General features: G+C 40.6%; 1 protein-coding gene across 2 annotated transcripts in view; it reads right to left on the bottom strand.

Annotated features, from left to right (window-relative positions):
• The window catches only part of SYNPO2 (synaptopodin 2), a 96604-nt gene that overhangs the window by 18611 nt on the left and 51908 nt on the right, over positions 1-26085 (bottom strand). The window contains exons 2-4 of one of the 2 annotated variants that reach the window (XM_010170211.2): positions 10872-11023; positions 5686-6479; positions 119-2301 (exon numbers count right to left, since the gene is read on the bottom strand). In XM_010170211.2, coding sequence (XP_010168513.2) covers positions 119-2301; positions 5686-6479; positions 10872-11023 — 3129 coding nt within the window. Of the gene's footprint in view, positions 1-116; positions 2302-5685; positions 6480-10871; positions 11024-26085 lie in introns of both variants that reach the window. The other variant, XM_029085501.1, reaches the window with a different exon arrangement.

Below are 26085 nucleotides of genomic sequence, written 5' to 3'. Positions count from 1 at the left end.
GAGTACGATTGGCACCGTTCGTGTGCCACGTTACCACTGCAAACAATTGATTGCAAGCAAAATGGACACTAAGTTTCAGCTATAAGCTTTACTCTTCAATAATCGATGGCTTCCACACCTGTGCAGTGACGCCAGCTTTCTTTGCTGAAAATTTTGGCCTCGGAGCAGTGAACAAAGAGGATGTGGTGGTTTCTGGCTTAGAAAATGCGGAGTAGCCGGTAGGTGAATATGATTCATTTACTGGGGTAGAGGCATTTGACTGGAACGAAGGTTGTGAACTGTAGGCTGGCACGGAGTACACTGAAGATGCCCGGGCGTTAGTAGGAGAACCAGCACTAGGTGGTCTTAAAGGTAGAGCTTGCTTTGAAGTGGACAACTTCGACGTCTGCTTAATAGCAAGGCTTTCCTTAGTGCTAGGAGGTTGAAAAGTAAATAAAGATGCATCAAGTTGATAAGGTTGGTGTTTCATAATATCCAAAGCATTGAGACCTTTCTTAGGTTTTCTTTTTGTATTTTTGGTAGCAGCAGTGGACTTAGAGGAGAGCTTGGTAGCAGCAGGAGGATAAGATGGGCAGTGAATGGGATTATAAGCAACAGGTGGAGGTGCTCGGACATTAGATGAATATTTCCAAGAGGCTGGTAAAGATGGAGTTGGAGATGGGGCTCGTGCCATGTTTGCCTGCACAGTCTCTGAATCTACCACATACTTCTCCATTCGAGAGTGCCTTCTGGCAAATAACTGTGCTCCTTTTCCACTCATTGCTGGTGGCATCTCAAAGGGTGGCTTTGTTCCTCCAGAACTTGGGGTGACTGGTGTTGTCTTGGGTGTATGGCTTGGACTCGCTAGGGTTGCCTGAGGCCCTTTGAAAGGACCAGCTAGGTTGAGGGTACTTGGGGGATGGGCAGGAGAATGAGGATACTGTGGAGATTTGAGTGGTGCAGGATATGCTGCCTGAGGTGAGGCTGGTGCTGGGAAGGAAGGAGCCTTGTTGGAAGCCACAGCTGCAGGTGACCAAACTGGTGAAACTGGAGTACCAGCAGTAGGAGAGATCTTGAGTGAAGGCTTTGGAGCAACAGGAGGAGGGGCCTTTTGTTTAGATGCTTGAGTCTGCATGAAATTGCAAGCTTCTGCTCCCAAACTGAGGTAGTCTTCTTCAGGTCCTGACTCAAAACCAGCTCCAGTACCTTTTTTGCCCTCTGCATTGTGTACAAGGGACAACAGGGCAGGGTTAGGACTTACTTTGGGTGCTTCTTTGAAAGTGAACATAGGTTTTGAGGTGCTTCTTCTCTTAGCCTCTTGCAGTATCCCAGTTCTTTTGGCTGGCACCGCAATCCTTTCATCTCTGGATGCTATGTGTTCTGGTGGCTCAGTGAGTGACCACACAGTTGGGGTAGCTCTGCTGGCTACAGGAGCTGAAACAGGTCTGTATAAAGCCTCAGGTGGTGGGCTAATAGAGCAGTAAGGAGGTGGTGCTGGTATATCTGAAAGAGGACTAGTGACATTTCTTGTGGGTGAAAATGGTGCGGCCGCTCGGTTTTGAACCCCAGAAGGGAAGGGTTTAGCTGTTTTGTTCAGAGATGCTGCTTTTTGTGCTTCAGAGGACTGAAAAGGAAGGTTTGTGTCTGGTGCTAAGCCAAAGCCATTTTGTTGTACCATTTTGCTGTGATTCTGGCTCATGTCTGCGTAGCTTTTGCTCACGCAGGTCTGCTGTCTTGACATTTCTTCCTCTTTTGTTTGATAGACTGAAGAGCTTACTTTCTGGAAGTTCTCTGACGTGGTGGCTTCCCTTCGTTCCTCTGTGTGCGTTGTGCGTGCCTTCATCTCCTCTTGCTCAGCTGTGATCTGATCCATCCTCTGCCGTCTCTTGGCAAACATGATGGCCCCTTTCCCTGTGCTTTCTGGAAGCGTCTGCATCTCGTCTCCACTTTTTGCTTTCTTTTCAACCTCAAGTAGACCACTGTCCCAGTCAAATGTCACAATCTTACCTTCGTTGTCAATGTCAGAGAAGAAATCTTCATCTATTTCTGACTCGCTTGTTGCAAGCAAACTCACTTCAAAAGTGTTTTCTTTGTCCCCCTCTTCACCTTCACCTTCTTCACCCTCGTCTTCGTCACGTTCTAACTCTCCAGTACCGTAGCTAACTAAAGTATATTTCCTCGCCCTTTGGCGACGCTTCTTGAACATCAACACCCCCTTGGAATTGGGGTTGGGTGCTGCTGTCAGCAGCAATGCAATACTTTTACATTTAGATTTGGCTTCTTTGACCTGCTTCTCTGACAGACTCTCACTTCGCCGGAGCCCTGTGGAAAGAATTGAAGTGCACATTTAATTGCATGCAGCCCAGAAAAAAAACCAAGGCCATTAACAACAAATAGTTCTGCATTTGTCTGTACTGAAATTTACCCACTGTCCCCTTCCCCCATATTAAAATATTTATTTTCTTTTGTATGGAGAGGGCATTATGCTTAAGCTTTTCCAATGATATCAACTGTGTTGTAAATTCCATACCCAGCATTCCTTAGAGTCACACCCTTGCAAGTTCAAAGGCTACACCACACTGTTTTTAGGACTTTCTTAGTTCAACATGAATGTTACATGTGTCTTTATTTCTAGCGTTCTTGATTTTTATTCCCATAAGGAATCTCAGCAGCAACAGGCAGATGATATTTTCTCATTTATTCGGTCTCTATGGTCTGGTATTTAACAAGTGTTTGACCACGGGTTTGTTGGCTTCTAGCAGACGTTCCTAGTCAGCCAGGCCCATGACTGCTTAACATCTGAGACCAAATGAAACTGAGGGTGTTCCATCTGATGGTGGTAGCAGCTTCTGCCATTTGTGTGTTTATTTTACTCATCTGCATTTCAAAATGTGTATATTTGATAAAAGGTTGGTATGCTTCCGTATATTAGCTATCTCAAAACAAGTATACATCCATAAAGGCATCCACAGAAACCATTAGCATTAACTTTCATCCCCTTGGAAGACATAGAGTTTGGCCATGGTACTCAGTGAAAGCAGATTTCAGCCTTTTAACACGCATTACTTGCCTGAAACGTAATCCAGAATTGTATAGGATATAATAGCTCCAGAATATTTACTGTGAAAATGCGGCAAGAATGAATACACATTTAAGAACTGAATGGAGGAGGCTCAACTAACTTCTCAAGAGTGTTCACTAGAATATATCAATAATACATGCTTCTTAAAGCATAAATTATTGTTTTTCATCAGGTCACGTGGAACAGGAATAGATGCAGCTGTAAAGCTGATAGATGAAGCGTACATCAGCACAACTGCTTCCCTGTGTGACAGGAGCATGTGCCTCATGGGGCAATGCTAGTCAGGTGCTGTTCCTGTTTTGTTCCCTTCCTTATGTTCTTATATTCCCTTCCTTATGCCACCACATCTCAGGAATGACAGCCCCAATAGCTTCTCCTTTTAAAAAAGCTAGAATTTAAAGCTGCTCCTGCCTAAATCAGTGGTCCCCTTCCACTTAATTTCAATAGGAAAAAGCATGCCTCTGATATATGAAAGCAGAACAGTAAATTATGGAGTATCTTTTGCCAGTATTAAGAGAGCAAACTCATTGAAGCAAGCCATGTGATGTATTTTCAGTTAATGATCCTTTTAGCCATGTCAGTAAATGGAGTCTTTCTCCTGTTAAAGACAACTGAAATGTTGCCATTATGCCAGAGGACAGCATGACTGTACCAATGATTCTCACAAGAACAGAGAGCATGGCACCTGAACCAGCAATTTGTAGTATTGCATTTTCAGAAGGCCAAATCACAAAATTCGTGGCTCAGTCCTTTGACAATCCAAATGCTTACAATAGTCTCTGAAGACATTTTCCAAAAGTATGGGCTTTAGTGTTAGAGGGCCTCTGCAAAGAGAAATGGTCGCCCTTCAGCATATCATTTCTATGCTTTCAAACAAGCTACTTGCATCAGCAGTGAGTGTTTTTCTGGGAAGGGGATTCAGCAGGTACTCATACAGTTCTGTGGAAAGGAAAAATGGAAACTTTTCATTTTGCTAGCGTTATTTTTTTCTTGATTCATCTGAATAGTTACTTAATCAATAGTTTCAAAAGATGGCAGAATAAATGTTACCGGCTCAGTTAAATATAATCTGATTACTCTGTACAGAGAAAATTTCTCCTACAGAGAGCAAACACCTATAATAAATGTTCTTCTCTAGTTTAGACTTAAATGCTGCATTATATCTTCTAATTTTACAAAAAACATGTATAGTATTGGCTGCACAGCTTATTCCCCCGTGCTTGCCAATTTGTTTGTTCTAGTGTGTAGACAGGATTTTAAAAATATTAATAATAAAAGCGAACGTTTTTCTAGATTAAATCAGTGTTCCTAAGAATAATGACCTGCCACTAGATGAGAAGGAATTGAGATTGTCGTAGTTGAGATGGAAAAAGGACAGAATCTGTGTCCTACTTGAAAGCAGAGTTTATCATGTAATACAAAGTTGTACTTTTGCCTTATTAGAGAGGCACTGCAAGTAATTCTGTGAGACGAGCACAGTCCCACAGTTGGTTCTAACTTCACAGCCAAAATGTAAGGCATATGCACTTTTCTTTTATGCTTCATTTAATATGCCAAAAATATGTGGATTGCATACAGACACTTAGGCATAAGTAACTGCTTCATCTGCTTGCCAATAAGATACAAATGGTTGTCATGCTAAAAATATGCCTCCAGAGGAATTAGCAGTGGGTTAGCAGACTAATTCCAACACTGCATATGAAATAGCTTGTTGCTACAGTATATCACTGCACACATTCAAGCACCTTTGACATACTGCTACTAAATCCCCAGACAGGATTCTTAACATTGTTGGGAAAGAGCAAGCAACCAGTAGAGAGGTCCCAAATAAATAAAATAACAAAAAAAAAATAAAGAGATTAATAAAAAAATAAGTGTATCTACACTCAGTTAATTAATATTAGATCCAGTTGCAAGTTTACTTTCATGTAAACTTCTTGGATGCATTTTGAAGCTGACCTCTGGGTATGGGAGTCAGAAGAAATAGCGTGTTCACTTTACAGTCTGGAGAAGACTGACAAAACTGAAAGGATCATGTAACAGTTATACACATGGTAGTGTCTGTCAAAATCTCTTCTGCAGGCAACATCAAGCTTTTCTACTAGCCTTTTTGATTAAATTTTAAGAGCAGTGGCATGGCTTTGATTTTAGATGATGCAAATAACAACACAAAGTTTTTGCTATAAAAGGAGAAATCCACAGGATTCACTTAGACATGTGCAAGCAACTTTCTTTTTTTGTTATTATTCTACAGATTGCCTCTGAATATCCATTAGAAGACCGCTGGAATTCAGCCCTTTTTGCAGATGTAAGTATTTTCAGTTGGACAAAGTCATAAGTTAATTTCAAAGTGGAAGTCTACTAAGCAAAGTTATTCAGCACAGTTAAGGCATGAATATACTCTTGGCTCATCACCAGGAGCATTGTATTACCCTAAATATCTATATATAAAGTAAGAACAGAAACGTTGTTTAAAAGAAAAAGACAGAGGGAAAGTTAGAAAACTGCAGAAAAAAACTCTTAAACATTTTCTTTTCTAATACAGTCTAAATTCTGCAATTATGTTTAAAGTTACAAAAGATACTGCCTCAGGCAGTACAAATGATCAGATGGGACATACTTACTTGCGTGCCTTGCCCTGTGCTTGAGAGGTCTGTGATCCTTTTCCGAGTGCTGATCCTCTTCTCCCTGCTCTGTGCCTTCTGATGAGATTGCAAAGGAGAGGAGGGAAGGAGGTGCTTCTGACTGCCCTCCTTCCACTTGAGAATCAACACACCCCCTTTCAGCTAGAGACTTGGGTGCTTCCTTCTCCCTATCCGAACAGTCTAGGATCACCTCCACCCTGGGGAGAGATGGAGCTGCACCTTGGATCCTCTTGACCTCTTTGCCACTAGAAAACTGGACTACTTTACTTGACCACTGGATGTTGCCCTCTTTCACGCCCAGGGGAATTGCGATTACAGGGCTAGTCCCATCTTGTTGTACACTGGGTCCTTTTCCTGAAGGGGCGCAGTTTTCTGCCCCTAAGAGAGTCACAGCAGGAGCATTGGTGTCCTTGTGCGCATGATTTGTGAGGGACAACTGCAACTCAACCATAGTACCTGGCCTTCTTTCTTCTGTCTTCCCTCTGAAAGCAGCCTCATCTGTCACAAGCACTTTGGAGGTGCCCACCACTTTAGGAGTAATTCTGTGGCTTTGTGTGGTCTCTTGTTTCATTTCAGATAAGTGTATGTTGCTTTCTCCTGCTCCCTGGTGAGTCTCGCTGTATATCTCTGTGATACATAAATCTCCATGGGGTATCTCTTTCGCTGTGTTAATTTGCAGTGTGGTACTCTCCCTATAGTCCTCATTTTTTATGTTATCCTGCTTTCCATTTTCTCTTTCAGCACTCAAGGTTTCATTTATCCCATTGGAGGATCTGCACATACATAAACAAGTAATTCAAGAAATTAATCTACTGTAAGCACAGCAATTGTAAGTACAGTTACAAAAGCAATTTCTGTATAGTATTTTTTCCCCTATATTAATTGTGGTACCTGCTAGCAGGTCCATTTAAGTAGAAGAATTTTCCCAGAATGTAGAGGTCTTAAACTGAAGCATTTTTGTATCTTTCAAAATTCTTCAACTTAACAGTTCAGTAAGAGGGAAATAGTTCTTCCTGCGGTAGGACTGTGATCCTACTGCCATCCTTCTGCAATGTTGAATTTTCTAATTCCTAATATTCCTGTCCTGTTCTAATTCCTGTCAGTATTCCTTCACAGACACATTTCTGTTACAGTGTTTCCAGACAAATGCTGCTGAGACTTCTGGGACACTACTTCTTCAAATTCCACATGTGCATGAGAAAATTAACTTTGCATGACACCAGAAGAGTGGTTAATTTTTGGTTCTGTGGCTACTCCTGCAACTCTTTTAGGCACTATCGTCACATATAGTTCCTGTCCCAAATAGTTTACTCTCTAAGGAACAGATAAGTACTGGATGAGTATCAGAGAGAGGGGAATGAGTACTTAACATACACATTCAAAGGATTCCTGTGAGGATCATCATCGTTATATATCATGGAACAATTAAAATGTTCTGGGCCTATTCCAGTGATCCATTGAAAAAGGGCAGTGAATCCATACAATATTTCTTAGTTATACATACTCCTAACTGGCAAATGTTACTTTGATTTCCTGAAGCCTACTGTATACCTCAGTGTAGCTCCCTTTTTAAAACAATTCATTCCCCTGGCCCAGTTAGGCTGTTTTACTCGTCTTAGGATTCCTAGTGTACTCTCTAGCTTCTTCTTTCAGTACTCTGGACCATACTGACTACTAAATTCAAGAATAAATCTTTTCTGTACAGCAAGACTGCAACATGCTATTAAGGCTTTCTGTTGACTAGAAGGTAGCAAAGGACTTTTTCAAATGAGGGAAGTGGTAGGTACCCTCCGTAAAGTATTAATATCAGGTATTATGGAGGTTTCTGGAGTCAAAAGCGGGTATTCTGAAACTTTGGAACCCCCTACAAAGAAAGGCTGGAAGAAGCAACAGAAGAAATACATCTGTCAGTGCACTGAAGAAGCTTCAATATCACTTGCTTTTCTAGCCGTGCAGCATGCTGCTTGTAGCAGTCTGGGTCTGCCTCAAATAGCACAAAATGTGTAGCATCCATTAAACCACAAAGGAAGCTACATAAAGGTCAGACAGATTTCAATTTAGGGAGCTCCTTGTGAGTGCTGCTGGATTGCATCATATTATGCTATTTGGATGATCAATTTTACTGCTTTGAAGTACAGATAAATTACAGAAATGTGTAAACATTTCCTTGTAAGATATGAGGCTGGGGGCTGGGCCAGCAAAATGTTAGCCTTTGTTGGTAGCTGAGTGATTAATTGTGTGTATGTGTGAGAAAGATTTCCACCTTAAAAGGCCCTTGCTACTTATGGATATATTTCTACTCTATATAAACATAAATGTGCATCCATGTGTCAAGAGGCAGAATACTGGGTCTGATCTTTTTTTTTTTTTTTGTCATTTAAGATTCTGTTTTGTCAAATTAATATTTTTGTTTCAGGTCTTTCCAGCTCACTGCAGGAACAACACCCCTGGTGTAATTCCAGGAAGGAAGCAGAAGTCATGGAGTCAGCACAGCAGGGTTTGTCTCAGAGTCATGTTTTACTCCCTACATGGTGCATTTCGTTTTGGTATGCACTGAGCACGCTCCCTACTTTCCCCTCGAAATTTTCTTTCTAGACTCAGCAGTGGCCCAGGAGTTGCTAACACTGATGTGAAAAGGGCAGGTCAGCGTTTCTGTTTCTGTCCCCACTCTCCATGTTTCCTGGATACATCTGTTCAGCATTTGTTGGGAAGGTCAGCAAGATGCTCCCCCACATGGCATCTGGAGACTGCCTGCCCTGCAGGGTGTCTCTTTCCTCTGATCCTGTAAACCGAAGATTTTGTGGCACTGCTGCTCAGTAACTGGCTGTGGTTTTACAGGGGTTTGGGAAATCTTTCTGTAGACATCAAAGGCCAAGAATACATTTTAAAACCTACTTTAAAAGCTTAATTTTCCTTCCAGTAAGCTTAGTAAGAGCAGAATTAGACCAACAATGAATGCCTATGAAAATCTCATCCTTCATGCAAATAGTTCAGGAACAGTCAGAAGCTTCCCAAGGAGAAATATTCTTCCCTGCCAGCAAAAGATGCTTGGATATAAAGATCACCATTGGAACACCACTTTAATTAGGCATTATTTCCTCATGATTTTCAGTTTTTCTTGAGATGGCTGCTAACAAGTGCCTACTCAGGAAAGGAAGGATTTGCTTCTCATTGCTCTCAGAGAATGCTAAGACACTTCCTGAAAAATCCTTCTGGTGGTAGTGTTGAGAGGGCTACCACCCACAAAGGAGGTGGCAGGGAAAGAGAAATGTTTCAGTCTATTCTCCCTTACCCTGGAAGATACTAACAGTAGGGGCTGGGAGTTGGAGGAGATGAGCTGATGAGAAGAAATTCAAAGATTCTTATGGTGAATTCCTTTAGAACATTTTAGTCACTTTCAGAGTGTTGAGCAACTACAAATTTGTAACAAACACAGTTTCATTCCATGAAACACTGAATTATGTGGTCTAAGCACTCTGGTTTGGTTCTGATTTTCAGGACATATCTTACCATTCACCATACGTTCAAGCAGGGGCAATGGAGTGAATGGAAGAAGTGCTGCCACTTTCAGCTACAGCACACTTCAGACCAAGTGAAACATCAGTTATAGAGCAGCAACAGGCAGGAGTCAAAGCATGTGGAGCTATTTCTATGACTGCAAAGAAGACAGCTGGTCAGCCACAAATACCATTTTTACAAGTGCAGTTCCAATAGTCATGAATTAAAAACATAAGAATGCAGATATCACGTGAGGAGCATTCAAATGGTACATTTTTTTTAGAGCTATGCAGGTAAACTGGAATCCTCAGCTATCACTGTTCCTGCTCTGGCAGGGGGATTGGACTAGATGATCTTTGAGGTCCCTTCCAAGTCCCAACACTTTGTGATTCTGTGATCATGTTGATCCATTACTGAGCCTAAGACAACGTGCACAGAGAGGCCATGCAAAATGTTTGTTATAAATAAAATGAATACTCCTTGAGAGCCTCTTGTTTTCAAGGCAGATTGTAACTTTGAGCTACTTTACACTCTAGGAAAGTTCCTTTTGCTCAGGTTGCAGAAACCACAGAGGAATTTCACATGCTGTTTAGACATCCCTGGTAACTGAAGACAAGTGCCTTTTTTGCACCAGAATCCTTTCAGCCTTTCTGGTGACACTGTTCTGTTAGCTGCTGTGATGCACCCTGACCCCTTCTGCCCTCCTGGCCCTGCAAGTGGGAGAGCAGACACAGGGAACTACAGTAGCTCAGGGGGGAGCTGTAATTCCTTACAAGGAGTGTGGAAGTCTCAGGTCTTGTCTTCATCTTCTTACCCACACTGAAGGCAATTCAGAGTTCATCTTGTCTGAATTCATGAAGTCTAGGGAGAATGTGCTTACTGTAGGCGATTCTGAACTCAAGATTGCATATATTACACTAGATGACAGTTAAAGAACAGCCAGTGGAATAGACTGATGTGCAGTGAGCAGTAATGCTGGCTTGCTTATGTGAGTGTTCTCTAAGATGCTCAAAGCATTTTCAAAGAAAACTGAAATTCACAATCGCTATTTTGTAAATGGAGAAGCTGAGACCCAGAGAGCTGTAAGTGACTTGCCCCATCTCATCTCGTGAAGTGATAACAGCTACAAAAATAGAATTCATGATTTCCAGACCCTCTCCCCCTCCTGACTACTAACCCATTTTGCTACCCAAGAAAACCATTTGCCATGTCATCATCAAGGCATATCTGTGTAACACACTTTCTCCATCTCTACAGTCTTTGCTTTTTGTAAGCCTCACTTCCCTATCTATGGGGAATAACAACACTTCACTACTTCAAAGGGGTGGAAAGAATAATTGAACTCAAGACTGCAGTATGTGGATATGGTAGTGGACACCTTGTAAGTGTTAAAAATACTTAATAAGAAATAAATTTGTTACATTTGGAGACTGTACTCTTAATTCTGTGCCTGAACTGTGCTGTTCAAATTATATACATTAATTCCTTCAGATCAAATACTCTGTCTTCACTCCCTTTTCCAAACAGACAAGCAGAGTTACAGACATTAATAAGAGGAAATCAGAAGTTCACAGTGTAAGTCTGCAAAATGAGTGCATTCAAAACCAGCATTTTCCATGTAGCTGACTGAACAGAATTGCACCAAAGCATTCTGAGTATTCCTGTACCTCTTGATAAGCATCTGCAGGACATCAGTCAGGCTTTCCATCAGAACAATAACTTCAGCATAGGTTAAGTCTCCACAAGGCTTGCCATTGATAGACACCACCTCATCTCCCTCGCACAGTCCAGCCTTAGCTGCTTTGCTCTTGCTGCGCACCTACAGTGAGTCAAAAACAAATTCCAAATTGCACAGTTAGCGTTCATTTGAAAAAAGCAGCAACCATCTCCTCAACTTAGTTTTGTCTGTGCAAAAGATAAAGAATCAGTAATATTGATCATAAAGAAATGTAGAGTAACACAAATTAGTAACTTGTCCCAGTTGAGGTTAATACTAATTATAATAAATACAAAAAATTCTGCTTTACTGAGCTTTTAAGCTAAATGCCAAACAGGCTGGAATTTTATTATTTTTTTAAACAGGAAAACATAGAAGTTTGGGACAACAATCCATTGATCAGTTTAGCAGAACTGCAAAAAAATCTCATTAATTTCTCCCAAAATGAAAGACTAATAGAACTGAAGTCTATGCCAAGATTTTAGAAGAAGAGTGTATAACTTCAGGTTCCTCTGGCAGAATGTCAGTATCTACATACTGTTAGTGCTGTACAGACTCCTGGTGTACTGGACACTTTTCCTTAGATGCCCATCTGTAGGTTTAGTTGCCAAACTATAAACATCTGAATCACTGAAGATCCTGAATCCATGTTTAGTCATTTAAGTGCCCTGATTTATTAAAGTCAAGACATGCCTGTTATGGTTTTACCTTCCCCATTAAGTACTCATTCAAGAATCTTATGCAGCTTGGTTTTTACTGTTTCACTTCTTTCTCCACTGGCAACAATCTACAACTTTTTATAGTCTTTGTATAACAAATCCTAGACAGCTTTAACACCACTCAAGGTATGCCATACAGTTGACTGCTATTTTTAAAGTACATATTTGGCAAACAGTATGTTATATTAATCAGGATGCTTGCAGGAGTCTATTTTAGAATGACACATACACATAAAAGGGTTGTCCTTGGGTTCTTTGCTCTCATCTTCTACCTGTTGGTGTGAGTACTTTGGCCTTATACGATATTCAGTTGCTGGGTCGATATGTTATCCTTATTAATTCTTACAGCATTTTCTTGAAAATTTTTAAAGTAGTATAGTTCTACCACATTCACAGCAGCAGAATCAGTCCCTGCTGACTCTAGGAAATTACCTTCTGATATGCAACAGATTTGAGGGTGCAACTGTCCCACAGACTCATGCACTTATCCCAAATAAGGCCACTGGGCTGGGACCTACGATGCATTGCTGAGGGCAATTTTGAGAAGTTTATTGGGGTCACAATGCTATGTGGGATAAAGAGAGAGACTGCAAGTTTTTCTGTGGCAGGGCCATATATCTTTGTTGTTTCAATTTATACATACCCATATGTCACATTATGGCTCTTAGAGCAGTGGAGAAACAGAAGCCTGGTGCGTACAGAAGCCAGTTTCTACCTTGCAGAGTTAACATTTACAAATATGGAGTGGTATGCTGCTCTGTTTATCTCGCCTTAGGCAGGAGCATAAACATCCTTGTACTTTGGGAAGAAATGACAGTTTAAACAGTGTTTAGAATGTTTTGCTTCATATATGAGCTAGGATTTGGGTTGAGGTTTTCTTACTGTTGTTTTTTTTTTTTAAATAGGAGGGTATGCTATTAAAATTTTACAAGACATCTGAGGCCTTAATGTAAATATTTAATGTGGATGCTAGGGAGATTTTAGAGTGAGTCTTTTTCAAAAAACATGTAAACAGCAATTATAGCAACATGTGGACTCTGAAATAGCATAATGTGATACCTAGATTGTGTGAAGGAAACTTGTTTCTGTATCCTTATTAAGTATCTGAGAATTTGGGGTCAGTTCTGTCATAGATTACCATTACAGCTGTCTCAGGAGAGAAACTGTTACCCATTCCATAACCTCAGTGATTTCTGTCAAAAAGCAAAAGTACAAATGTACCATGTTCATATGTCTACATGAATTGTTAGGCAGCTCAAAAAGTTTTATTATTTTTTAAACAGACACCTTGGTAGCATTCAAAGAAAATAGACAAGGGCATTGAATTTCCTTTTAAAGGAAAGGGCCTCTCAGTCTGTTTTGCTGCTTTGAGAATTGTTGAAAGATCACAATTGTGAGATATTTGGACCTACATACAAAAGCTCAGCTCCTTCTATGACTGGTCACGCATGATAGAAATTACTGTCAATGGCTACACCTCACTCTCTGGTAGCATTTCAGTTCATATAGCACATTAGAACAAATTTCCTGTCATTGTTTTATTTCTATATTTATCCACATAAATCAAATGTTTAACATAAATTTGCCATTGCAGGATCAGACTGCACATGCTGCACATATTAATAGTTCTCCTGACTGTAAATCAGATGTTTTCCAAGCCTCCCCCAGAGGCACCTGTGCCTCCCAAATTTGAACCTCTTCCTATATAAAATCACCTCAGTATTATCCTTTATAATGACAAAAAATGAGCAAGTGCAGGTTGTATAGTAAATTATAGCAGGTTCCTGCTAGGGTAGAAATATACTATCATCATTTATGTTATCTTAGCCTCAGGGTATCACTAGGTTACTCAGCAATATGTAGGCTGCATTGCCAGGCAAGCTGTAATTGTTTGTAGTTTTATTTATTTGTCTTCACTGGAAACCCACAAAAAATGAACAAATAATTTACTCATGTAAACCAAAACTTTTCAGATTTCTGGGCAAAAAAAAGTCTCAAGAAGCTTTGTGGAAAGCAGGATCTTCCTGGTACAGTATGTGTTTAGTGGACAGTTTTCCCAAAGGAAGTTTTGGCAGAAAGCCTTTGATGAGCCTGCTGGGAAACAAAAGCTGCTTTTGTTTGCAGAAATACAACTTGGTCACAGAAGGGACAGTAAGAAACCTTTCTCCAGTTCTTGGGAACTTAAAGCAAGGCATATCTGGTTGGAAAGCAGGATAGATTCTTCCAAAACTAGTTATTGCTCTTGCCTTATAGTGCAGCCCAGGCTTCCTCAGTTACTTGTTTCTCCTGTTTGCTTTGGGCTGGAGTTTTCTTTAGGAAGGAAAAGTGTTTTTTTCTGTATGCTCTTGCCTTATAGTGCAGCCCAGGCTTCCGCAGTTACTCGTTTCTCCTGTTTGCTTTGAGCTGGAGTTTTCTTTAGGAAGGAAAAGTGGTTTTTCCTGTTAAATTTGTGAGTGGGATCTTACTACTAGAAAAATATGTTTGTAAAGAGTTTCTTAGTCTTTCAGTGCTTGCAATACCGGTGTAAAGCAGCGAAGCTGAGCCTGTATCATTAGTGATGAACCTGTCAAGACACCAGCTGCTCCTGGGCATATTGAAGCCCCCATTCTCCTGGTGCTGCCTGTATTGCTTTTCTGCTCCCCCTCAGTCAGGACTCTCCCTTTTTATTATTCAAGTTATATATCATGCACTTGTTAGAATGCTTCTGTTTTCTTCCAATCACAAAATTTCCAATGAAATGGAAATATTTACTCTGAATGCCAAATGTTTTAGGGACATCATTGTACAAGGTGTATTGGCATTTCAGCAGTACTGACCTTAGTCAGTGCTGTGCATGCTTTGCCCACAAGGAGTTTTAATACTTTTAACAGCATTAAAGTGTTGTATATAAATAATTGCACATAAAGACTTGAGTTTGTTCTGAGCCATTTGTTATTCTCTAATTTCAGGTGTTTAGATCGCTGTTGCTAGAAGGTGTGAAGAACAGTGCTGGATTACTTGGACAATTTACCTGAAGTACGTAATTTCTTTTTGTTCTCAGATTACTCCTCTATCCAGAATTTCCCACTATCAATAGTGCCCCTTGCTGCTTAAAATGTCAAGTGCTGAGGAAATTGGTGCTGAGGAAATTGGGTTTAGAGGGGAAGCCGTATCACAAGAGGCTGAAGTCTCTTGGTTTGTTCAGCCTGGAGAAGAGACTGAGAGGAGATCTCATTGTGGTCTAGAACTTCCTCACAAGGGGAAGAGGAGGGGCAGGTGCTGATCTCTCCTTTCTGGTGACCAACAACAGGACCAGGGGAAATGTCAGGAAGATGCACCAGAGCAAGTTTAGGTTGGACATGAGGAAAAGATTCTTCACCCAGAGGGTCGTGGAGCACTGGAACAGGCTCCCCAGGGAGGTGATCATGGCACCAAGCCTGACAATATTCCAGAAGCATTTGGACAAGACCCTCAGACACGTGGTCTGAATCTTGGGATTGTCCTATGCAGGGACAGGAGTTGGACTCGATGATCCTTGTGGGACCCTTCCAACTCACAACATTCTATAATTCCTCATATCTACAGAGATGTTAATCTTAGGGGAAACATCCTATGTGAAGAACTTGGCTTGGATGCTCCCTGTTATCTGAGCACCACAGAGGAACCAGGACCCTGCTGTGAACAGTGCAGCAGCGCTGCTTCCTGGGACAGAAGGCCACGGGGGCTGGTGAGGGCTCCTCAGCCCCTCACCTGGCACCTATTCACAAGCAGCTGCTGTCGTGAGGGACTGGGGGCTGTCCAGAGGGTCTTCAGGAGGGTTTGTAAAGACTTGGGCTGGAAGCTGTGAGTCAGTAATGTCTGGGCGCTGAGAGATCACATCCCAAAGGCACAGATATGTGACAGGGAGAGTGGGATAGTAACTTACTGTGGGTTGGTGGTAGCCATGGGATGCTGCTGGGGCTGGAGTAGTCATGGATGCCTGCAGAATGTGGCAATTTCAGACAATTCTTCACCAGTGAAAGATGAATAAACTGAGGGATACACAGTGGATGTGCTCATATTAGCGTGGGGCAACGGAGGGGCTTTGTAGAGAAAGCTAATGCCGAGTGCCCGGCCTTCATGCTGTGTACGCTGTAGTGTTTTTACTTCAGACTAGCTCTAGTCTCATTCTGTCACCTGGGGACTCCTTGCCAGGTAGCAATCTACTCTTTTGATTTAATCTGAAAGCAGTTTATTTTGTACAACTCAAAACCATTCCATGGTATGAAACAACATATGGTAACTCAGGATAATAGGGAAATTTGCTTCAAAAAATGTAATCCTGATGAAGCTAAAAAGCTGAAGTAGATGCATCTCTTGCTTGCTGTGGCTGCAAGTGGATGCCCAGACAGCAACTGGGGCTCAGCTTACCAGCTGATGATCTTGGTTGTGTGTCTGAGCCCTATAATAAGAAGCAGATCAGAGAGTTGAGGTATGTTGAGCCTGATAACAAGGTCAATGAGTTGTAGTTGAAAGCTAGGCAAGTGGACTTGAGGTCACTGCAGTCCTGCTCCTCCAACTGCACAACTAAGACATTGTTAGGATATTTCATAGTCTTGCTTTTACCGTTGACTTTTGGGAAGGATGATGTATATCTTAATCTTATTCTGGTGTGCTGCTAGGAGTGCTCACCTGTATCTGGAAACTGAGTTTAAGTGACTTGCTTCAGATGTAGCCTGATTGAGCAACCAATCTGAGCATAAGCACAATCAATTGAACCTAAACCTTTAGCTATTAAAGTAAGACTTCTGTGGCTTTAAAATATACATATATTTGCATAGCAATATTCTCAATTCGAAGCAAGATTTCCAAACCATGAGTTATTCTCAGAACTGTTTACTATTTTTTCAGTTTGCCAGCAGCTTTTAGACAACTTAACAGAAAATATTTGCACTGAATGTAACGGAAATACACTTCTCTGCTATTTAAAGTCCATTGCTCATGCAGTCAGAGTAGTTTCTTTCATTGAGGAGTCACCTCTGGAAAAGCCTATTCCATTGAATATCCTGTCTGATTCCTGAAGCCTCTTCTGACCTCCTGTATGGCCCTCAAGGCTTGAAGCTGGTTTCAGTGAACCTTATTTACACATGTAAGTCATCAGTGTTAGTCTTGAGTCTTTGGTGGCTGGCCTTGTGTTTTGTTATGATGAAGCACGTTTCCCAGAATAGCTCATCTTACCAGGCAAATGGGAATTCTGTAGATCAGTTGTCCCTCTTCAATATTGACTACTTTAGTTATGTTAGCTGCAAACAGTGACTTTGTGTTTGCTTTTAGACTGATGATTAAACATCAATAGCAAAGAGTGAAGGGTGCTTCACTTCACAAGGATATGTCCTTTGACTACTGTTATGCCCCTGTTGAATAATTATTTCCAATTTATGGTTACCCAACAACTAGCCAGCTTTTAAAGCAGTATTCTTTTACTGCAGTAGCAAACTGTACCCTTAGATGTCTTGCTGTCATCAATAATGCAGAACTGTGTTTAAGAAATATCTATTAAATACTCATTTTAAAATAAAATAATCATTAGCCTTAATCTTGGGATTACAACCCTTGTTCTGTGTAGTCAATTCAATCTCACCAGTAGAGTAGGTTTGTTTAAATGTGCCTGGTGTTGAGGTCTTTTAAATTTTTTCCCCACAAAAAGTGGTGACCTATTTTCTGTTAAGAAAAAAAGAGTCAGTCTAGGCCCTCCCATTATAAAGAAATTGTGTAATAATTTTTATTCTATAAGCAGATTCTATCTACCTGTCAGTTTACATAACTTTCTGCATGTAACATTAAGTATCTCTCTTCAGGGATTGTCTGGCAGGTAACTGAGTAACCATTAGCGGTTTCTTAGTGTGAGGAGGTTTCTAAATGCCTCATTTTTCTATTTATTTTTTTTTTCTCCTCCTTCCCCCCAGTTATGGCATGTGGCCCTTACAGTAGTTTGAGGTGGGAATATGCAACCATGTGGTAAGCACAGTTACAGCTTCTCACTTGGTGTCAGTACATTGTTTCACACTTGCAAGCACAAGTATCAGTTTTGTCTATTTATATTGAGAGCTCTTTCTGGATACAGAAGTATCTTGAGAATAAACTGACTGTTACAAGGGGGTTTTTAGCTTTCCAGAAACACTGGTTCCTTACTGTTGGAAAAAAATACAGGTCTGAGCATAGAACAGGATGTCTGGTTTCTTAGATACAACCATTGTATTGTCAGAGAGATAAGAGGGGAAAGAAGCAGAGATAACATATCAGTATGCAGCAAAGGGGGAGTGGGTCTAGGAGTGTGGAGACACTGCCTCTTTTTTCTTTGTTCATACTAGTATTAAAGCAACAAGTGTTTGCACTCTTTTCATAAGTAATCTTTTCCCTAAAAGAAACAACTTCCAATTCTAACATTTGACACCCTGAATATAGATCTGTTATTTCTGAATCTAAAACTTTTTCAATACACTCAGATGTCTTAACTTTTATCATAAAGTAAAATTAAGTTAAAAATCCAAGTTAAATGGACTATGTACCAGAAATAACAAGGAAGTCAACTGATTTGAATATGACCTAGTCTTGGCCATAAAAGAGGTGGTGATTCAAAAGACAGGGGCGGTGATTAAGTGATCCAAGATCTAAGCAATTAAACAAAGTTGTACTCTGCTTGCTATTGCAGTGGCAAATAGGACTGCATGTGGAAGAACACAAAGTGCATGTGGAACTCAGCTTGGCCACTTAACTAAGTACCACACAGTGTTACCACAATTAAAGGCCTGCTTGCTAGTTGCTGCAATACATTTAGCTAGCTAACATGTTTCTCTTGAATATGTTTAAGGCCAGCATAAATGGGTTCATGTAATCAATACTTAGTTTAATTTTATCAAGCATTAGCTCATACTTCCCAGAAGTTACTTTTCTCATTAATTGATTAGCTAGGTGTTAGTCTTGAAGTTCAGGATCAGGGATCAAAGATCAGTGTTTCCTGTAGGCAGTATTTTAAAAAACAAACAAATAAAGACACTATTGTAAACCCTACAGCAAAAGCAGTGGCTAGTAAATTTATTTAAATGTATTTAAAAGTTACCTGTCACTCTCATAAAGTTAACAATGTACAATGCTTTATTATGAGCAGGAAGCAGAAGCACCAAGTGGCAGAATTGTTAGTGTAGTAGTGGTTTTAGTTTTATGAAATTAGGGAATTAAAATGAAGTTACAAATGGACTGAATTCAGGCACAGTTTATAAACTGGGGCTCCAGGGCCTTGTTTTACAAAGTTTATGCCTGCAAAAGTCATTTAGACAAAAAAGTAACCCTCAGTTAGTAAGCTTTAGGTTTAAATGTCTGTACAGTAAGTTAAGCCTGCTTCATAATGTGTTTGGGTTTTTGAGGGATCTCTGTAGATCCTTTAAATAGCTCAGAGACTTCAGGCTGGTAAACAGCGATCTTGCTAAGTCAAAATCCTTGGTCTCAGCTCACAACTTAGTGTAAACCAGAATTTGTCAGTGCTTCTCAGTCCAGAGTGTCAATCCTTCAACCGACAATGTTCTGAGCCTTCCCAGGCAGGTGGTGGGACATGTGTAAAGTACTCCATAGTCACATAAGCAATAGAGGTGGTGCAGTAACAAACTCCCATCCCTTCTTTTTGTTTTTGTTTTTGTTTGTTTGTTTTTTGTTTTTTTTTAAACTTAGGTTTACAATGAGAATATCCAAATGAATTTCCATCCAGAAAGTTTCTTCCCCATCCCCAGGCTTTGCCATCACAAGTTATAACATCATGGGCTGTATAAATACAAGTCCTTAAAAGAACAAACAAACAAAGTGACCTGTTTCTCCTTTGCATGGACTTCATATAGATATTAGTAACCATCCAAAAATTCAGATATTAATTCTCTGTTCTCTGACTATGTAGCCATCTATTAAAAAATATAATCAGTGACACAAGCCTTTTTGTGACCTTTCCAGTTCATAAGGATCCAGTCTTTGCCTTCCATCTCTAAACTTGCCACTATTTAAGATTATAGTTTTAAATGTCTATGTTTTGTCAGCTCTATCTGGAAACAAACTGTCAGTTTCCAGCTTTAAATCAACACCTCTGGAAAGAAAGATACGGCCTGTCAATCACCCCATAGGTCCTGTTTTGTACAAGGAATCAAGGCCTTTGCTGGAATAACTCTATTTAAGATTCTTTGACCTGCCTCATAGTTTGGAAGCTAAATGAGTACAATTTTTAGGCTGTATGCTTAAAATAGTGAGGGAACATGAAGAAAAAAGGCAAAAAAAAAAAACCCCAAACCCTACTAAAATCATAATAAAGTTAGTCCACCTTTTTAAGTGGCTGATAAATCTAGGCTTGCTTAAGTTAACATGTACTTGTGCATTATTAAAAAGTCTATATGAACATGCCATTCAACTCTTGAGCTCATTCTGTGTTTTCAAGCACATGGAATTAGTACCCATACTACAGTTTATTATGCGTTAAATCTGTCTATACAACAGGTAATTTTCTGTTACATGGTTAACATGCATCTCCTATTCTACCTCCAGAATAACAATGCTGTCTTCAGCAAGAAAGCAAAAATCTTCGCAGTTATTACCTTGCCAGCTCTTCCATATACTTTGAGCAAGACTAAATTTGGCTAAAATTCATCTCATTACTACTGTGTTTGTGAAGATCATTGGTGACACACATATTGGAGATCATGACATTCTTCAGACAGACAGCTGGGAAAATCTAAGGTCAGAAAGTATTTCATTTTCCTGCACCCCATGTCAGGGTAACAAAACAGGGCAAGCTGCAGTTGGTTATCAGACCTTGTGCCCATACAGAAGGAAAACTAAATGACCATTCTTAGTTTCCTCTTTGAATATGTATATAAAGAGAAAGTAGTCTTCTCTAGATAGAAAGATAGATTCTTTCCTAGAGTCTAGGAGTCATCAGATCTTCAGTAAGGGAATTTGAGCCACTCACAGATTTAACTGTGTAATGGTAGTGTAGTTTAGGAGTATCTTGAAATGTTTTCAGAACCATGTAATTATGAAATATTCTTGCCTAGAGCTCGCTTTGTGTCCACATAAATTCCTTGGAAATACCAGGTTCTGGTGTAAACTGAAGGCCTGGCTTTTTTGGCAGTCAGAACTCAAGCTTATGGATCAAACTTAAAGCAAGCTGGGTTATCTACTGTTGAGATAACACAGTGTTGTAGACTGGAGCTTGAGTGGGATGACTTATGTGGGTAGAAGTATTCTGCATACAGACTCTCAAAATCTGTGATGGCTGTATACATTTTACTCTTGTAATAAAAAGGCCTCTTTAGAGCTGGTATGTGAGGTTCTAGTCTGTTTTCATGAGCCATGTCTCTATTTAATAGAGTATGAGTCTGCTGCATGATGTGGCTCAAGCTATTTGCATCTGTGCTGCCTGGAGATGAGTCTCCAGATACCAGTTCCCATCCCTTCCATACTGCATTTCTCCACCAGACAAACTAGTTTCCTTCAGACTCAGTTACAGTAAAAACCACAATGTAAAACCTTCAGACAGGGCAAACTCATCAGGAGTGTGAAATCCAACCTCTCCCTACTTCCTCTGAATGTATGGGCATTCAGTAAGGAGCCTTGCACCCACAGCATGTTAACTGCTAAAGCTGGAGTGCTGCAACTTTAGCTAGTATGAATGTAGATAGTATAAGTACACTAAAATATAGTTTTCTATATTTTACTTTTAAAGTCATTGTGTCCCATTCTTTGGAGAGTGTATGTAGAATTTGCACAGTAAGACTAGTGAGACCATGCAAATGTCTGTTAATTAACTGAGTTGAACATAGATGTTAATAAGCTATCTCCCAAATGCTTTTCCTGAGAGGAATCTTTAAATAATGAAGTATCTTTGGCTTGCAAGGTAAGCACAGAAGTATTTCCTGTCACCAAATTCTTCCCAGTAGCAGGATAATAAGATTGGGAATTTGGCAGTTCAGCACACTCTTTTCTGCTTCTGGTCTTAAGGGAAGGCTACTAGACATATCCACTGTTGTAGAAATGACTTTCATGTCTGTCTCTGAAACTAATTATATTTCTAAATTGGCTTTAAAAGGAGAAAATACAACATTAGAGAGATCAAAGAAGAAATGAGTTAATATGTTCAGACATATGTTTGTTACTTAATACTCTTTAGTGTCTGATGCAATTCTTGAACTGTTGGATTAAATCTAAAAAGTCTTTCCAGAAGGTGAGGTAGGATGTTACTCTTTGAGTTCATGGGCGTGCTGCCATTGATTATCACCAAGATCATCATTAGAAAAGTTGAACAGTGGTATAATATTATGGTAGTTCATGGCAAAATATGTGATATAGGATGTTAAGCTACATAAAATGAAGGTACTTTTTAACTTTAAAACCCATTGATCTAGTTGTCCAAAGGTTCTGGCTTTACTTACCAACTCACAGATAAAGCAAAACTTTAATCATGGTTTACCCATGTAAAAGTTCATGGGACATTCTTGCAGAGGGGTGATGGTACCATCTAGTTATTTATTTACTTATTATTTAACTCTATCTGCAGTCAGTCCTCCTGTCACACTGTACCTGTGAAATTATACTTCTTGAGTGCACTGGTTCAGTTTGGTAACTGTTGTCTCCTCCTTCCCATAATGTCAGAAGAACTTACATAAAAGTTCAGTTCTCTTCAAATGCAGTCAGGTACAAGAGACAAATGCAGCCTTCTCAACAAGTGCAGTTTGGTACAACTTCTTATACATACTGTTCTGGGGGGGTTAAAGAACATGTTTGACCATTTATATATTGACAGAGCACTTGTGCCATTTGGAACCAGAGAGCAGACTGATCTCGGTGAAAAGAAAAGCCTACTCAAATTCCCAGAAGCTTTGCCTAGTGTACTAGTGTATCATCTTGCTTAGTGGTTGCCTTTCTCTGGCAGAAATCCAAAGTTAGCAGCTGAAGAAGGGATGAGATAATGACCTCTGAATATTGATCTGGTATGCTGGCGACACAGCAAATTTCCCAATAGTGAGCTTGAGTACAGCACTTAAAGTCTGGTGTTCATTTTGTACAACACATCTAGTGTATAGCCTGGCTGTGGGCTATCTTTTTTTGGGTTGTACTACTGCACACTTCTAGTTGACGCGTCAAAACTGAAGTGTTGTGCTGATTTTCTTTTTTACTAGTGCTGCTGGTGGCTTGGTAAACATGTGACAAGGAGAGGAATTGTGCCATTGCCTTTCAACAGTGTGGCTGTGCATTGTCTGCTCTACTTCCATTACCCTTTTCTTCTTGCCCCACCTGAATAGTGACTGGCTTTATGCTTCCTGGCTTATTTTTAAATCCCAGCCAACTTTGATCTCTCCATGAACATAAGAAAGACATGGACCAGTTAGAACAAGTCCAGAGAAGGGCCACCAGGATGATCCGAGGGCTGGAGCACCTCTGCTGTGAGGACAGGCTGAGAGAGTTGGGGCTGTTCCGCCTGGATAAGAGAAGGCTCCGGGGAGATCTCATAGCGGCCTTCCAGTACCTGAAGGGGCTACAAGAAAGCTGGGGAGGGACTTTTCATAAGGGCAGTTAGTGACAGAACAAGGGGAAATGGGTTTAAGCTGAAAGAGGGTAGGTTTAGATTAGATATTAGGAAGAAGTTTTTCACTGTGAGGGTGGTCAGACACTGGAACAGGTTTCCCAAGGAAGTTGTGGCTGCCCCCTCCCTGGAAGTGTTTAAGGCCAGGCTGGATGAGGCTTTGAGCAACCTGGTCTAGTGGAAGGGGTCCCTGCTGATGGCAGAGGGGGTGGAACTGGATGATCTTTAAGGTTCCTTCCAACCCAAACCATTCTATGATTCTATGATTGTAGCTACGTTTTCATTTCTTCTTTCCTGCCACTCTCTGTGCAGAGAGATAATTGAATTATCATTGCTTTTTTGGGATTGAGAAAATAATCCATCTTTACTAAGTGATTTAGTATATAGGTTGCGTCAGAAGTCTTGTAACAATAGCGTAGCTTATGACCTAGAGGAAAGCATTTCTGAGATTATGAGGTTAAGGGAGAATAAATAGAGAATAAAAATACCTGTATTGTCTGCTGCTGAACAGTTTGAGGCAACGTTGGGAGTACTGCAATAGACAGTTCTTGTGGTAAGTGTATCCACTGCCTAATCTGGGGCTGAACTCTTGTCACTATTAGTATGGTCCTAAGACCACGCACTAGGTGTTTCCAGTAGAAAAAGTGGCACATTTCTTATACCAAAATTGCAATCAAAGGATAGGTAAATGAAAGGTAAAAAGCAAAACCTGCCATCTTAAAGTACTTATCATCTGAGCACCACCAGAAGATAATAGGGTATATGTGCACTGTTACGAAGAGAACAGCATTTTTAGCCTAGACTTGTGGCTCCTGGTAAGAAGTAGCAAAGGTAGGTGAGAAGTAACTAAAACCAGCTTCTTTCAGACCTGCAAGTCTTTTTTTTTTTTTTTTAAGACAAACCCCTAACAAATAACTGTTCCTCCCCAAAATGAGAGGGAAGGGGGGAAAAGTGACCTTATGCTTCCTCTTTAACTGTGAGATTCATGATATGGGGTATGTTTTAGTCCATTCTGTTGAGTTTGTATCATATGATGCAGTGCTGTTAAACAAAGATGTATGGGCTAGCTGCAGATCTAGAATGTGAGATAACTGGATGAGGAAGATACTGAACAGGTATGCCTGAACCATGCCAGCAACTGCCATCCTCTAGAAAGAGGAGCTGCAGGTTGTTGGAGGCAAATGGAGTGAAAAAGAGAGGAGGCAGAAATAGAGGGTGGGGTGCTGGAGTCAGGAGGCTGTCTTCAGCTTTAAAATACATTCATATGTCTTTAACTGTAAACTAGAACAAACTGAATACATACTGTTAAGTGCTTTAGGAATGAGCTGGTTTAAATTTCTCAGTCAAAATCTGTGGTGCCATGGCAGGTACGTTAGAAAAAGCATGTTACATCAACATGATTACAAGTTTCCCTGACAGAGTTAGTCTTGCTGGGGGAGAACTCAAATATGCAATCTTCCATTATCATTAATTGCATATTCCTGATTCCTTGAGCCACCATACTAACTCTTCCATGAATAGAGTCAGAGCTGATATCAGAACATATAATTACTTGTTTATTCTTTTAAAACACTGACACAATTCTTGGTTTTTCTAGGCCTCTGACACAGAGCACCATGTTCTGACTAAATGAAAATCACTAGAGGCCTGTTGAGACAGTGTTCCAAACCTCCAGATGGAGCTGAAAGAAGCAGCATCGTGATGCATGAAATGTGGTGATGTGGACACTGTTTTCAGTTACAGGTGGCAGTGTGGACTGAGGTTCTAGACTCAGACCAGGGTTGGAGGAACAGCCCAAACTTGGGCATTTTTGCTGTGATAAGGACATCAGGTGGCAAAAAAGCACCATTCTTGGAGTGAGTTATGCTTGTAGAGCCCGAAGTTGTCGTGTGGGGTTAGTAAGCATGCTTACTGTTTGCTGCATTTCAGTACTGGAGCCTACAATAATGGGAGGACGAGTGTGTGGATCAGGCTGTGCTATTTTGGCTAATATTTTTTAATTTTAAGCTGTGAAATCAGGTGCGATAAAACTTGTTCTGGCTTATTTATCCATGCTGGAGGTTGGATGGGCCATCCCTTGGTTTTGACTAGAGTTGGGGTTATAGGCTCCAGAGCCAAGGTGGCACTTGGCACTAGCACATATACTGCAGTCAATGCTGAGAGGCCAACTTGCCATCTTTGGTTAAGGCAGAATTGTTGCCAAGTTAAGGACTTGTTTGGTTTGAGGTCTTCTAACTTGAGGGCAGTTTGAGCGTTTCAGTGCTGCTCATTGCTTCTAACTCACTCCTATAATTCTGAGCAAAGGGACGAGAGCAGAGCAGTGTTCACACTGAGCGAGCTTGCATTCACCCATCATTAAATGGGTCCCAAGATGGTGGTTCCTTGCTTTGCCTGGACTGCTCTGGGCTTTTGTGAAGTTTGGAATTGTCTTCGTGTTTGTCTCGGGAGAAATGAGGTGGGCTTGTGAGCTTCAGCTGCAGCTAGTTTTCCTGTACCTCAGATCTGTAAAATAAGCTACATAATCTAGGATTAACTTCTGAGAAGTTGTTTATGAATGAGGTTTGAGGCAGATTTGCAAGTCCCAGCTGTGACTGATTATGGAGTGTGCAGAGCCATTAGGCTGTCTGAAAATTTGCAGTTTTCTGCTAGGATGACTTTTGGCTGCCCTTTGGCACAGACCTGAACAATAGTAGAGGGTGCATCATCCCAGGAACATCATTGGGAGCTTCAGCCCACTTTTGGCATCTTTCTTGCTGTGGGTCAAGGGTAGCAAGGAAGAGAGAGAGTCTGTTTGAATAAGAGAATAGAATCTATTACCAGCTGGAAAGTTACCCGGCGCTGTGGTAACAACAGTGCCGAGATGTGAAAAT

The sequence above is a fragment of the Antrostomus carolinensis genome, unplaced genomic scaffold (assembly GCF_000700745.2).
Source record: "Antrostomus carolinensis isolate BGI_N321 unplaced genomic scaffold, ASM70074v2 scaffold4206, whole genome shotgun sequence".
Classification (NCBI taxonomy): Eukaryota; Metazoa; Chordata; class Aves; order Caprimulgiformes; family Caprimulgidae; genus Antrostomus; species Antrostomus carolinensis.
Note: the sequence above shows the minus strand (reverse complement) of the source record. Positions and strands in the feature narration are given on the sequence as shown.